Here is a 15,490-nt window from a genome sequence, read left to right on the forward strand (position 1 = left end):
TGCAGAACTGAACACACATTTATTGCACACAGTGCAGACCAGCACAGGCAGAGGGGTCTCTGCCTCACACTCAGATCAGCCCCTCTCGCTTCCATACATACGAGGTGCCCCTGAGAACCTCACACGTCATTTGGCTGAAAATCACATGGAAGATCGTGGGGACACTGAGCTAATGGGTCCCCCGATGGATTCCCCCTTCCTCAGTCAGATCGGCACCTGCTGACAGCGGAGTAGACTGCAAACCCGACAGGGACAGTCCTTGGACGGCCAGTAACTGGCCAGCCACCATGAGCACCACGGAGTCACCCTTCCTGCAGATCTGTCCCACAGCCCGCATGAGCAAGGGCCCAGCACCCCGGAGAGGCGCCGCGCTGACCAAGGGCCCTAACCACGTGCAGAAGCACTCCGGCCGTGCCTCATCGGCTGTGTCCTTCCCCGAGGTCCCCTCCACCGGCTTTACACAGTCTGGTCCTCCGGTCCTGTGGTGGCTGCTGGGAGGCTTGGTTGTACTCTTTCCAGTTCCAAGAATCTACGCTGGCTGATCCCGAGGGCAGTGTGCCGGTCCGCAGTGAGCTGCTCTCCCGGTGTGCAGGCCGTTCTGCAGGCGCATCTATACTTGTGTACACACATGTGTATATACACGTGTGTGCCGTGTCCGATGGGAGGCGGAGCTCCCCTCGTCCTCAGCGGGAGAAGCCCGCTCCAGCACGCCGCACGCTAGCTCTTCTTCCTGTGCTGCCGCATGTGTGCTGCAATCGCCCCGGCTATTTCTGCGTTCCTCTTGTTCTGTCCGAAATAATCTAGAAACTCACCGTCTGGTCCAATCAGGTACATGATTATGGTATGATCCACCTGCAGAGAAAAAGAGGGTGGGGATGGCAAAAAGATTACCAGTGAGCTGCTTATTTCACTGAACACTACGCTGGGGTAAGAGATGTCACATTAACGCTTCGCTGACTTCTGTGGCCCCTATTACTCATGCCTGTTACAGCAAATTCACAGCAACAAATTACCCAAAATCCTCTGTGTTCTAGAAATCTGCACTGATCACTGCTGAAAGAGCAACTAGAATTTGGATTTCTTTTGGTTCCATCCTTAACACACTCATCCACACAATCTCTGAAGAGCCCCCTTTGGAAACACGGCAGCTGCTGAACCCCGTAAAGCAGCCCGTGCTGTGGAACCACCGTGCGTGCTTGGGAAGAGCTTACACTACGAGTACAGTGCTTCCTCTGACCCCTTCACATTAGAAAGACACATCACGTGAAATCAAAGGGTTGGGGAGGAACGACTTTCTTCAGTAAGCTCTTGGATGTGTATTCCTGTTTTAGGACGATCTGGTTGTCTGCCTTCATTACCACCTAAATTCTGCTTACCATGCGTTGTGAGAAGACACCAGAAACCACCTACTAAACATACAATTTATAAATTCTAACACAGTATTTAGCACTCATGTTCGTGATTCAAATGGAAACGTGAATATTGGTGTTTTTATCCCTTAGGGAATTTTTATACCACACTGAGAACTCACTCCTATCTGAAAGTCATCAATCTTTTCAGTTCTATGCTTCCAGAAAATCGCAGTTTCAACGAGCAGATGACTTGGAATGCAGAGTTCTCGGAACTTCCTGCAGGCTTGACTGCCCTTTGGCAAGGAGAGAGCACAGGAATGTGATCCTACAGACCGAACTGGACACCCTGCAAATATACCCGCGCACACATTGTATGCCTGTGAGGTAATGAGGCTGTTATATACACACATGCATAAAGACACAGCAAATGGAAAGAGCCACTTGCCAAGTCACATAAGGAAAGAATGCAGAGCGAGGGAGCGCCGGCAGCTGCTGAGCGCACGTCCTGGCTCCGCGCTGCAGGGGGCAGGTTTCTGTACACGGCTGACAAGCCCAGGCTCCACCCGGTCTCCAGGCCCCTCTTCAAACCTCCCCCTGCAGCTCACACCTCTTTCTCCCCTCTTCTTCCTTCTGCTCTCCCTCTCCTTTAGAAATAGAAGTTTAATGTATTGGACTTACAAGTGTGCTTAGTATACATTACTTCTAATACACACTAGAGTACTGTTTTATTCATAGATGTGAAACTTGTCAGCGGTCTGGTCTCAGCATGCACTTGGGTTGGGTTGGGCAGGGTAAAGAGCAATCAGTTTCTAGTACAGAGTAGATGAAGTTCTAGTTCCCCAGCTCCTCCACGGGGCAGGTCAGCCCAGCAGACAGGTTCCACACACACCTCTACCAACAGCAGGGCAGTCTCCAGGGGCTGAGCTGAAGCTGGGAAATCCAGGCCAAGGCTTAGAACCCAGATGTGTCCCACTGCACAGCCCCCGCTCTTTATATCACCACGTTGCCACTCTCTCTGCTGGGATTCCACTGAGGCCAACAACTCAGTTCTTCTACTGTGCATCTACACACACACACTCACGCACCCTGATCACACACACGCGACACACGCATGCACGCACACACACACCTTGTACTTTTTGAAGGGTGATATAGCTCATAAAAAAAAGGATGAGAGGATATACAGTAAGTGCCCCGGGGAGGTGGCCAGTTGACTGGAGTACTGTCCTGACATGCCAATGCTGTCGGTTCGATCCCCAGTCAGGTCACAGAGGACAGTCAACCCGTGAGTGCTCACAGTGGAACAACCAACCGGTGTTCCTCTTTCTCCCTCCCTCTCTCTAAAATCAGTAAGTACGTTAAATAAAAAAGAAGGAACATGCAATAAACTTACAGAACGCATGTCCTCCGCCCACTGCAGACCCCCCGAGTCCTCAGCTCTGCTCCTTGGAGGGAACCACTGTCCCAGCTCCTCTGCATTCTCTGAGAGGAATTCTCTGCGTTTATTAGTGTGAGTTCACATCCACTCGTTCCTGTTACCACCTACCACCTTTTCCTCTTTACACAGAAGTAACAATACACTATAATTGTTCTAGATCAGCACAGACATAGTAACCTCTTTAAAAATGATTGTGTGGTTTTCAGTCTTTTTACAGACAATAGTGCAGGTTATATATGTAGGACAAACTCTAAAAAGTATGGAGGTGGGAGAGGAAGAGGGAGAGAGAGATCAGGTTGTGGTTCCACTCACTTATGCATTCACTAGTTGATTCTTGCATGCGCCCTGTCCCGGGACTGAACCCACAACCTTGGTGGATCAGGACGACGCTCTAACTAACTGAGCTTACTTTCTGTTGTTATTTGAGATGAAGAAAACCTCATTCTGTTACATCTCAGCCTTTAAGGTAGTCCCTTACTCGTTGCAGAACCTTAAATCTTTTTTATTTTTTTAAAATGTACACTTACATTATCTTTATTTTTTTATTTTATTTTTTTACAGAGACAGAGAGAGGGATAGACAGGGACAGACAGACAGGAACGAAAAGATGAGAAGCATCAATCATTAGTTTTTCATTGTGCATTGCGACACCTTAGTTGTTCATTGATTGCTTTCTCATATGTGCCTTGACCGAGGGCTTGGGCAGACTGAGTAACCCCTTGCTTGAGTCAGCGACCTTGGTCCAAGCTGGTGAGCTTTTGCTCTAACCAGATGAGCCCGTGCTCAAGCTGGCAACCTCGGAGTCTCGAACCTGGATCCTCCGCATCCCAGTCCAATGCTCTATCCACTGCGCCACCGCCTGGTCAGGCCAGGTCCTTAAATCTTAAGGGCAGTTTCCCACATCTCCTACGGATGACAACCTGTCACCTCCAGGGGCGGAAGTCATACCATGACAAACTGAGAAGCTGGACAGTGTCTCCCCCTACTGATTGATTTGGCAAATGTAGAGCAATGAACTCCACACAGATTATCAAATGTCAATTTTTAAAAATTATTTATTTTGAGAGAGACAGACAGACAAGGAAGGGAAAGAGACAGAAAGGGAGAAAGATAAGCATCAACTCGTAACTGCGTTATTTTAGTTGTTCACTGACTGCTTCTCATAGTGCCTTGACCAGGGGAGGTGAGGGTAGCGGGGGTCTCCAGCCCAGCCGGTGACCTCTTGCTCAAGTCAGTGACCTTGGGCTTTAAGCCAGCGACCTTAAGATCACGCTGATGATCCCGTGCTCAAGCTGGCAAGCTTACACTCAAGCCGGTGACCTCGGGGTTTCACACCAGGGCCCTCAGCACCCAGGTCGATGCTCTCTCTACTCCACCACCACCGGGCAGGAAGAATGTTCGATTCTTATGGCAGGAGACCAATATTTCTCAAAATGGGGTCTCGGGTGGCTTCTTGAGTGTCTAAGAAGTTCCATAAGACTTAAATATTTGCATTTCAATTTTTAAGATTAAAAAATTAACACCCCAATTCTGAATTTACGCACAGAACAAATCTCGCTGTACAAACTCAAGTCCAATTAGCACAGCTCTCCTCTATGGAAAGAGGAAGCGGGTCTGGGAGTCAGTCCCCCACCCCATGGCCCCTCCGCTCTCCTCCGCTCTGTGACCACACCACTCCGTGACCACGCCCCTCCGCTCTACTCCCCCTGTGACCACGCCCCCTCTGCTCTTCCTCCTCCCGTGCCCACCCCCTCTGCTCCCCTCACTACTTCACAGCAGAGCTTCCTGTTTCCTTAACTCAGGGCTTACAAAAAATGCTAATTTTTGTCTTTTTGCCCCATGAATCCAAGTTTCCCTAAATCTATGAGGCACCAGACCTAGAAAATAAGATTCCAATGTAGGTGTGGGGCAAAGGGGCCAGAAGTCTGATTTAGGCCGTAGGCTGCAGGGGCGCAAACCGCGCTCCTGGTCCACGGTTGAGGGAGCCGCAGCGGGCTGCACGGGCCCGAGCACCCTGGTGCACGTGGAAATGCTAAAGCACCAGGGCCACGCTGCCTGCAACGGGGAAGAGCGCGTGCAGAGAGGAGGACTGCGGGAACCACCGAGAAAAGGCGCAGGCACCGGAGCACAGCCCAGGGCTGCGGGCGGTGCTAGGGAACGTGAAGAGGGCGCTCTGACATGGAAACACACCCGACGGAGGGTCTGCCTATCCGTGGCTTTCCCCTTGTCTCCTGCTTTTCCGAATTCTTACTGTTCAACCCAAAAATGCAGTTCTTTCGCGGCCTTACAGTGCTTTCTAAAATCAGTGTACTTCTCTGACCTCTTCATAGGGGGCACAGAGCGAACCAATATACTGTTTATAGAAACTAAAGTAAGTTTAGCTCCAACGTGATACCCAGTAGTACAGCCTACTGAGTCTAAGCACCACTGATTTTATATCGCCTTCTCATTTTACGCGCTACAAGAAAAGAAACAAGGCGATTAAACTATGGGAACCGTGAATGCCTATTAAATAAGCATCCTTTTAAAAGGAACTGTACTTCTACTGTACTTTCAAAGATCCCTGATTCCTCAGGAATTTGCAATAGCCTTCGGTTTCCTTTCCTCTCTGAAGCCAGTCACCGCATGGAGCCGGGTGACCCCCCGGACCTGGAGCTGACCTGGAGCTGGCCTGGGGCTGCAGCATGTACTTACTATGTAGTCCTCGTCCTCGTCCTTGGGGCCGGGGCTGTAGTACACCCGGTACGCTCTGGCCACCTGATCGATCGCCTCTTTTGTGCCAGTCAAGCCAACAAGTTTGGGAGAAAATTCTAAATAAATGCAAAACGAGAAAGACAGTGAAAAATGAGAACCACATACAACAGCCACCACCACGTTACAATGCAGCATCGGTTATGAAGCGTCCCTACTGCCACCTTCTTCCTGTGAGTCCCTATCCACTTCCTCTTGTTCCAAAAAAAAATAAATTCACGTGGAATGAAAGTCAAAAACTGGGAAAAACTCCCGTGTCCATCAACTGACTACTACACTGCAATAAAAACGAGTGAACTATGGATATATTCCATAATACAATGAATCTCAAAGTAACTCCACTGAAAGAAGCCACTCAAAAACAGTACATAACCTATAATCCTACTTGGGGGGTGGTGAAGTGGAGGGCAGGAGGGGAGGTTAGCAAGGGCACAAGGACACTGCTGGGGTGGCGGATGTGTCCCCCTCCGCACTGCAGCAGCGAACGTGTCCACTTCCTTACTGCGGCAGCGGACGTGTCCACTTCCTTATTGCAGCAGTGGATATTTCACCCTCCTCACTGCAGGGGACGTGTCCCCCTCCACACTGCAGCAGAGAATGTGTCCACTTCCTTATTGCAGCAGAGGACGTATCCCCCTCCGCACTGCAGCGGACGGACGTGTCCACTTCCTTATTGCAGCGAATGTGTCCACTTCCTTATTGCAGCAGAGGACGTGTCCCCCCTCCACACTGCAGTGGACGGACGCGTCCGCTTCCTTATTGCAGCGGATGTGTTCACTTCCTTATTGCAGCAATGATTTCCCAAGTGCATACGTGTGTCAAAAGGTAACAAATTCTGCACTTTAAATATGTGTATTTAATGTCAAGTATATCTCCCTAAATCTGTTAAATCATAAAATATATAGTAGGTCCTTCACAAAACGTATTTTTAAAAGAACCTCAAAGCTTTATAGAATATGTATATTGGAATGTGCGAAAAAACTTGAATCCAGAGGAATTAAGCAACTCACCCAGGCCTGTAAAACGTTAAGTATTCACCTTTAACTCTACCACCATTTAGTCTTTAAAAGTGCCTTCTAATAGGTTTTAACCTGCATGTTGAGATGTTTGAATTGAAATTCTTCCATTAACAGTTATGTTTGTCATAATGAATGTTTTGGATTTATAAAATAGTATGTGCTAAGTTCAAAATGTGTTGACATATAATTCATACTTTTTTTTCTTTTTAAGTGAGAGGAGGAGAGATAGTGAGACAGACTCCCTCATGCCCCCCGACCAAGATCTACCTCGCAACCCATCTTGGGCTGATGTTTGAATCAACCTAGCTATTTTTAGTGCCTGAGGCTGACACTCCAAGGAGCTATATCCTCAGTGCCTGAGGCCAAAAAATCTCATTTTTGATCTCTCAATATACATTCTACCAGAACACTCCCATTAACTGTATGAAGGAGAGAATGAGGTCCAGAGCTAGAATTAACAGCGGCGTGTCTTTACTCTCAATTCAAGGCTCTACTAGTTTTGCTGCTAAATGAAGGCCAAGTTCAGTTCTTCCACTGCAACGAAATAAAAAGAGCCCTGCTCCAGGACTTAGAAACCTACTTCTTGTTTATTTACTTACTAACCACAGTCACAACTCTGACCCTTACCTGTTTATGTGCCTGTAAAATCAGTAATAACCTTTGTCCCCTCACTTCACAGGGCGCTATAAAGTTCAAGTGGGTGCATCTTTCAAACACTGTAGAGCTAACCAGATACAAAGTATCCTTCACGAAACATACCTTTCACGTATCTGGAGATGGCTTCTTTGGTGTCCCTCTCTGGGTCAATGGTGATGAAAAGGGGAGTTAAGTTTGGCAGAGTCGGAATGCTATCTGAAACAAAGTTCTCCGTAGTCAGTATTCACACTCCAAGGGAAAAAACAAAGAACACCAGCAGTTACAGTCCAGTGCAGTAGCTAGTACAGCACAGCGTTAAGAAACACAAAGATGCACTGATGCGGAAGGGGCTAGGATAGCCTTTAGGAGGGACAGATCCCTATATATTCCCAGTGGACTCAGATAAATGATCTGCCAAAGCCCTGTACCAGTGTATACATGCTGGTATCTGATCTCACCATGTGGGTACCTTGTCTCCTAATCCAATCCAGTATGTGTGGGTTGTTTTCCCCCCACCCTACCCCAAGAGCAGGGTAAACTATTCATGAGGACTGAATATCCTGGAGTAATTCCTTTTATGTGCCCCGGACTGCACATTGTAGACCACACCACAGATTTCAGAGTCAAACCAAGTCACCTGGGAGGCGGCAGCGGCAGTGTCAATGATGGAAGGCCACAATAAAGGGACACAAAGCAGAGTTAAGGGGGACCCAGACCACACCGACACTTGTAAGAAGCCCAACATTTTGTATCACAACAGGCTTATTTTGGTGGAGAATTTACTGGTCATGGGAATCAAAGTAAAAAACAAGCCTAATGCTGAGATTTTGTTCTGACAAACCAAATAATTATGACCTTCCACCTAACAATACCAGAATGTGAAAAGCATGGTAACATTAAGGACAGTAAGTAAACACACGTCTTGTCATCAATGGTGGCTTTCTTACCTATTTCCTCCACGACTTCAATCATTTTTTCTAGTTCTTCAGGGCAAACATCAGGGCAGTGAGTGAAACCGAAATAAATCAGCACCCACTGACCCACGTAGTCCTTATCGGTTTTGGGCTCTCCGGTATGAGTTATGAGGGAAAACGGTCCCCCAAGTAGAGGCTTTCCAATGCTTCGCTGTCGGTCTTTCTCCAGCTCTTAAAGAGAAAAATACACCAAAAAAAAAAAAAAAAAAAGTTAACCTAACCACAGGGACTCAAATGCCTGACATATGATCCATCCTATACTAGTGAAAATAATAAAACAAAATCAAATAAATCAAATCAAGCTCTAAGAACAAAAAGACGCTAGGACACAGCCAGGGAGGATTTTACTCAGAGCTGACCAGACGATCTCTACTTACTCTCTGTCTTCTTTTTCTTGAAGTACTTCATTCCAGCCAATAAAGCCCCTCCAATAGCAAATGTGATTGCTAAAGACTTCCAGGAAACAGGCTACTAGGTCAGATTTCAAAAATAAAAATACAAGTAAGATGCAGACATTTAACCACATTAAACTTATTATCATGTTTAATATAATGTGCACAGAGTTGTTGACCTTGTTAGATGTACAAAATGGTTTCTGTCATTTGGATGAGAAAATACAGTTTCTGTGGATGCAGGGACATCTGCGCTCCTAATATAATTACACAGGCATTTGTTTCCAAGTGTAGAGTAGTCCTCTAAGTCAATTTCTTTTCTTTTTTTAGGTGAGAGAAGGGGAGATAGGTGGACTCCCACATGTACCCTGATGGAGAGCCACCCAGCAACCCATTTGGGCAGATGCTGGAATACTGAGCTATTTTTAGTGCCAGAAAATAGGCTTTAGGCTGAGGTGCTTGGACCAACCCAGCTATCCTCAGTGCCTGGGGCCATGCTGGAATCAATGGAGCCACCAGGTGGGGGAGAGAAGCAGATGGTCGCTTCTCCTGTGTGCCCTGACCAAGGGGACATCCATATGTCCAAAACTGGGGGAAGCTCTATGCGCTGAGCAACCCGCCAGGGCCAAGTCAATTTCTTTTCATGTGAAAAAAAACCCAGTACAAAGAACAACCCGAAGCCAAGTAACCTAGACTGTTTCTATGTGTGACCCTGATTCTGACTGCTGATTTAAAAACCTGTTAATTACCTGCTTGTACTAATAACTGTTAGTATAAATAAAGAAAAAAAAATTGGGAGGTTAACCTAACTCTGGCTTCTGAAATAACAAAGGCAAAGTAGAGGAGATCAAAAAGTGGAGCTTCCTGCAAATTGCACTATTTATTTTTATTGACACCCTTTCCACGTCCCACGGTGAGATGTCGAGCACCTAGGCCAGGGGTTGGGAACCTTTCTGGCTGAGAGAGCCATGAATGCCACATATTTTAAAATGTAATTCCGTGGAAGCCATACAACGACCCATGTACGTTATGCATTATCCAATAAAAATTTGGTGTTGTCCTGGAGGACAGCTGTGATTGGCTCCAGACACCCACAACCATGAACATGAGCGGTAGGAAATGAATGGATTGTAATACATGAGAATGTTTTATATTTTTAACGTTATTTATTTTTTTATTAAAGATTTGTCTGTGAGCCAGATGCAGCCATCAAAAGAGCCACATCTGGCTCATGAGCCATAGGTTCCGACCCCTGACCTAGGCCTAACTCATTCTCCTTCCCCAAGCTCTGAAAACCACTTATACTTACCTACTAGAGCAGGGGTAGTCAACCTTTTTATACCTACTGCCCACTTTTTTTATCTCTGTTAGTAGTAAAATTTTCTAATCACCCACCAGTTCCACAGTAATGGTGATTTATAAAGTAGGGTAATAACTTTATAAAATTTATAAAGCAAAGTTAAAAAGTATAATAATAATTACTTACCAAGTACTTTATGTCAGATTTTCGCTAAGTTTGGCAGAATAAATCTTTATAAAACAACTTACTATAGTTAAATCTATCTTTTTGTTTATACTTTGGTTGCTCCGCTACCGCCCACCATGAAAGCTGGAACGCCCACTAGTGGGCGGTAGGGACCAGGTTGACTACCACTGTGCTAGAGGGAGGAGGTGCTGGGTCAGCACCAGAACCTGAGAGGAACAAACAAGCAAGCAAACAAACAAGCAGACCCAGCACGCAACTATGATCCATACATTCCGCTCCATTTCCACGGACACCCCGAACTTCAGAAGGGGGAACCCACGTGCCAGACACCGTACAAACGCCCTGACGCCTCAGTGATGGCACACTGCAGGCTGAGAGCTCGAACGGCGGTGCTCCCGCCGTCCACTCACCCCGGGCTGCGAGGGCCCCGCGGGGTCCCTGCGGCCTGTCGGGGGCGGAGGCGCCGCGGTGCCCAGCGGCCGGCCACGCAGACCGCGGCCGGCGAGCTCCGGGGCGCGCCACCCCTTCTCTAGCTGCGCGCAGAGCGGCCTGAGCAAGACCCCGCCGGTCCTCTGGGCGGGACTCCACACAGCGAACCGCCGCCGCAGCAGCAGCAGCCCAAGCTGACCACCCGGAAGCCGCATGCTCCGGCCGGAGCCCAGCCACAGCCCCACCGTCAGTTGAGGACGCCGCGCCTCCTTCAGCCCGCCCCTTAACTTCCGGGGATGACGTTTTCCGCCGGAAGTCAGGCGCGCCGCTCGCTCCGTCCGGCTCGATGGTGACGCGGTCGCCTAGCGGGGAGGCTAGCAACCATCGCCCAGGAGGATTTGGCGCGTGGTAGGTGTTTGCTCGCAGTGGCTCCTAGGGGCGGCGGCTCGGCCCCGGGCGCTGGGCGAGGGTGGGCAGCAGGACCCGGAGGAGAGGGGCGGCCTAGAGCCCGGCCTGGGGGTCCGGATGCGCGGCGGGGCCTAGGCCGGGCGGCCCGGGGAAGCTGGGGCGACCCCTCCCCGCTGGGCGACGCCGACCTCGGAGACGAGAACACCCCGCGGCTGACCCTTTGCACCTTCAGGCCGACCTCTTGCACTTGGAAGTAGTTTGAGTTTGTGTTGCTATTAATGATACCTTGAGTCGTTAGGGCAGCAAGGGCGAGGCGAGCGTGACCCAGGTGCCTGGCGCTTCCTGCCCCGGGGTGGAAGGTGACCCGATTATGAACCGCACAGCACGAGGTCGTGTGTGCTGTGTCACAGTTCGGTCTCCCTGCCCCGGGCCCCAGGGTCTGACATGCACTCGTACGTTCCCTGCCCCCTGCCAGGGTCTCGGTTACCGGGTTGTTGATGAGTTCCTCCTGTGGATCCGCTTATTTGGGGTGGGGGGAGTACAGCCGCATATTCACCAGGCTGAGCGCGTAGAAGTGTATTTTGCATTCCTTTGGAAGTTTAACTCGCCTGTTGTCTGCCTTTGTTTATGTCTCAGCATCTGGGGTCTGGACCTCCCCCCCCCCCCTTCCGTGGTGGATTTGCAAAGTACAGGAAAAAAATGGTGGGAAAATAGCGTTCGAGGTCTCTTTCTTAGTTTCAGTTCCCACTCCTGTGTCGGGTTTCCTCTGAGCAGAAGCGGCGGGTGCCCCGGTGCGGGGTACCCTGAAGCCTGGGACCTTCTGGGAGCAGGCATGGCTGGGCGTCTGTGCTGCTCTTCAGCGCCCTGAGGTTGTGGTCCAGGGTTACCCGTATTTCCTCATTCCAAAGCTTTCCCTGGGATTGTCAGGAATTTCTGGAATTTCGGCTCAAAGTAACTGGTTGGCTCAGCATGTCAAGTTGATTTTCACCAAAGTGAATTTTCTGTCTTGGAGTTTCCTGTGGGTAGTAAGATTTATTTTATTTTATTATTTCATTTTACTTTGTTTTACTTCTTTACTCTTTTATTTCTGTATATTTGTTTGCCCAGGGAGAAATTTTTCCTCAATTTGACAAAAAGCTGCAAAAGTTTCTTGCTGATTCAGGCAATGGGTATATAAAATTATTGTTCATCCTTTTCCGTTACAGGTGAATTGATCAAACACACATCCAGTAAATTAAAATAGAATAGTGGTATTTTTTAACTGGTCAGTTAAATTTTGTTTCTGTACTAGAGTGATTCATTAAATAGCCTTACCATTTTTTTTTTTTTTGTGTGTGTGTGTGTGTGTGACAGAGACAGAAAGAGGCACCGATAGGGACAAACAGGAAGGGAGAGAGATGAGAAGCATTGGGGCACTTTAGTTGTTCATTAATTGCTTTCTCTTATGTACCTTGATGGGGGGGGCTACAGCAGACCGAATGACCCCTTGCTCAAGCCTGAGACCTTGGACTCAAGCTGGTGAGCCTTGCTTAAACCAGATGAGCCCACTCTCAAGCTGGCAACCTTGGGGTTTTGAACCTGGGTCCTCCGCGTCCCAGTCTGATGCTCTATCCACTGTACCACTGCCTGGTCAGGCTAAGAGCCTTACCTTTACTTCCTTATCACAGCATTTCCATGCAACCTCTTCATATTAAATGTGTAATGTTACATAAAGTATTAGCTTCTAAAACAGTTCCTAACTTAAAATAGGTGTTTTATAACTATCATTGCTGAATGGCTAGTAGCCCCTCTCAGCCTGATTTTATGGACCTATGAAACTTTAGTGTTAAAAGATACCTGAGACATTTAGGGTAAACCTATCACTTTTGTTATTAATGTCAAACCACCCAGATTCCTAAATGAGAGTTTTTTTATTTTCTTTCAATTTAGACACTTTTATTTTATTTTTTTAATTTTTTTTATTTATTCATTTTAGAGAGGAGAGGGAAAGACAGAGAGAGAGAAGAGAGACAGAGAGAGAGAAGGGGGGAGGAGCTGGAAGCATCAACTCCCATATGTACCTTGACCAGGCAAGCCCAGGGTTTCGAACCAGTGACCTCAGCATTTCCAGATCGATAGACACTTTTCTTGAAACAGATAGGACACAGATAATGTCATCTGACAGAGCTGATCAATTTTTGTGCTCGCTTTAGGCTCTTTTGATCAGGACAGCGAGGCCTAAACTTTCAGAAAACCCTCCCAGCTCTGTTATCAGTGCTGAGAGGCGTTACTAGCAATCCAGTACTTTAACCTGTTGTTACAGATATAGAATATGAGAACCTTATTTCTGGTGACCTACCCAAGAACAAAGAGAAAAGATCCATTCTGACACAAAATCACCCACAGCCATAACCTAATGTATAAAGTACAATGAATATAACGTATGACTTTCAAATAAAAAATCCTGAAATGGTCGTAGAAGTATTGGTATATGTGTGTGTACGTGTGTGCATACATGTTTAAAACTAGTGTGTGTTTCTTGAAAACCACAAATTACTCCAGATTGGAACTTGACTTGACTAGAATGAGAATGCCTACTCATTCCTGGGATAATACTCTGTAAGTTATTACTCTTCTAAAGGATACAGGTTTATCATCTGTCTCACAGATAAGAATGGAAGCATTTCAAGAACTTGGTAATTTGGACCTGAGATTGTCAGATCCTAAAGCCCATGCATTTTCCTCTATACCAGGCTGCTGCTGGGTTAACTGTTAAGTGTAATAATACCCATTTTACCAGTTAGAAAATTAAGATGTTTGTAACTTAGTTATCTTTTTTTACTTCCTTCAGAAATCTGTTTGGAGGTGATGGATGACAAGCCCAGTTCCAGAACCGCCCGTGAGACTTCAGAACTTTTCTCCTTTGGAGTTATAGCAGACATTCAATATGCTAACCTAGAAGATGGCTATAATTACCAAGGAAACAGACGGCGATACTACAGACACAGTCTTCTGCACTTACAGGGTGCTATCGAACACTGGAATAAACAAAGCAGCCCGCCCTCTTGCGTTCTTCAGCTTGGGGACATCATCGATGGCTACAACGCACAGTATAAAGCCTCAGAAAGGTCACTGGAACTTGTTATGAACGTGTTTCAAATGCTCAAAGTCCCAGTTCATCATACCTGGGGGAATCATGAATTCTATAACTTCAGCAGGGACTATTTGACAAACTCGAAACTGAACACAAAGTTTCTGGAAGACAGGACCGTGCACGGTCTGGAAACTGTGCCTATAGGGAGTTACTATGCTTACCATTTTGTACCGTTTCCTAAGTTCCGGTTCATTTTACTCGATGCTTATGACTTGAGTGTCCTGGGCGTGGATCAGTCTTCTCCCAAGTACCAGCAGTGTCTGAAGATGCTGAAGGAGCACAACCCAAATATGGAATTGAATAGTCCGCAAGGTGAATTATTCCTTTGAGCTGAGAGTCTAATGCATTGTCTTTAAATTCTTCAGCTACCTTTTATTCGGCAGGAAGATGGATGACTAAGGTAAAAGTATATCGTCACTGTTGTGGAGGGTCCGGACTTCTCCCACAAGCCTCGTGGCACATGGCTTGGCTGCAGTTGGTTCAAGATTTATTTAAACTAGGATCTGAATGCCTGTTCTAGACTGAGCACTTTTTCTAGAGCTTAGCTATTTAGAACTGTCAGCAGCTCCGATGGGATCACCGTTCCAATGGGTGGAGTCGAGGGAACAGGAAAGCAGGTGCAGGAGAGGTAATAAGTGAGGCAGGACCAGGGTTGTTCACACGGTGACGGAGACTACCAGGAATACCGTAGGACTGAGGGGCCTGTTTTAGGTTAGGTGGTCAGAGGCGGCCTCCCCAGCAGACAGGCAGGACGCTGCAGCCTCCGTGACCAAGGGGAGTCAGTCTTGGGAAGAGGATTTGCGGCAGAGGCACTAAGCGTACGAGGACGGGCGTTCTTGAAAAGCGCCTCGTGTGCAGGGTGATGCTGCAGCGGCTCAGTGGACACCGTCAAGAGCCCGTACTTGATGTTCAATGTGACAGGAAGCTGGTGAAGTGAGCAGAGGAGTAGCGAGGGTAGGAGTAAGGTACCGCATGATTTACAGTATTTATGTATTGCTCTAAATTCGTGTAGTTCCCTGTTTTAGGTCAGTTGCTGCCCAGGGTTCCTAAAGAGAGGTAAGAGGTGTGCACAAACTAGCTACGTTCGAATGCCCTGGTGAGGAGAGAATGGTACTCCGTGGATCTAACATACGGAATTCATTTTAGGACTTTCTGAGCCTCAGTTTGTCCAGTTCAATGGAGGATTCAGCCAAGAACAGCTGAACTGGTTGAATGAAGTCCTTACGTTCTCGGACACAAACCAAGAGAAGGTGGTGATCGTGAGTAAGTAAATGATTTGTTGATACTAGTATTTTAAAGGATGGGAAAAGTTAGAGTTTAATGCATACTAATGTCTTATATTGTGATACCATCTTTCTATAAAGTAAATGCTTAGTTTAAATTTTTTACCAGAAAACTAATCTATGAGATTAACATTGAAAGTTGAGTCAGAGTGGTCTTAAAAGGGGAATGCTTCTTTTTTTTTTCTTTTT

The 15,490-nt window shown here is 47.3% G+C and overlaps 2 protein-coding genes across 5 annotated transcripts in view; one reads left to right on the top strand and one right to left on the bottom strand.

Annotated features, from left to right (window-relative positions):
* On the bottom strand, nt 1–12,730 carry SCO1 (synthesis of cytochrome C oxidase 1). Its single transcript, XM_066254589.1, has 7 exons — nt 12,722–12,730; nt 10,459–10,839; nt 8,548–8,638; nt 8,144–8,341; nt 7,320–7,412; nt 5,485–5,600; nt 1–852 (listed from the first exon to the last, which is right to left on the bottom strand). The coding sequence occupies exons 1-7, from the start codon at nt 12,728–12,730 to the stop codon at nt 718–720; spliced, it is 1,023 nt and encodes a 340-aa protein (XP_066110686.1). The 3' UTR covers nt 1–717.
* Nucleotides 10,740–15,490, top strand: part of ADPRM (ADP-ribose/CDP-alcohol diphosphatase, manganese dependent) — an 18,081-nt gene continuing 13,330 nt past the window's right edge. For 3 of the 4 annotated variants that reach the window (XR_010729581.1, XM_066264296.1, XM_066264295.1), the window contains exons 1-3: nt 10,760–10,885; nt 13,716–14,330; nt 15,165–15,281. Coding sequence is in view for 3 of the 4 variants with exons in the window: in XM_066264296.1 (XP_066120393.1) it covers nt 13,733–14,330; nt 15,165–15,281 (715 nt within the window). In the remaining variant the exon portion in view is untranslated. Of the gene's footprint in view, nt 10,886–13,715; nt 14,331–15,164; nt 15,282–15,490 lie in introns of all 4 variants that reach the window. The other variant, XM_066264294.1, reaches the window with a different exon arrangement.

This window comes from Saccopteryx bilineata, chromosome 2 (genome assembly GCF_036850765.1).
Source record: "Saccopteryx bilineata isolate mSacBil1 chromosome 2, mSacBil1_pri_phased_curated, whole genome shotgun sequence".
Classification (NCBI taxonomy): domain Eukaryota; kingdom Metazoa; phylum Chordata; class Mammalia; order Chiroptera; family Emballonuridae; genus Saccopteryx; species Saccopteryx bilineata.

What these genes read in the sequence shown, in the direction of transcription:
- SCO1 (XM_066254589.1), bottom strand. An exon ending in CGGGGCCCTCGCAGCCCGGG is followed by an intron (nt 8,639 to 10,458) that starts GTGAGTGGACGG and finishes CTGACCTAGTAG; the next exon opens with CCTGTTTCCTGGAAGTCTTT. An exon ending in CAAGAAAAAGAAGACAGAGA is followed by an intron (nt 8,342 to 8,547) that starts GTAAGTAGAGAT and finishes TTTCTCTTTAAG; the next exon opens with AGCTGGAGAAAGACCGACAG.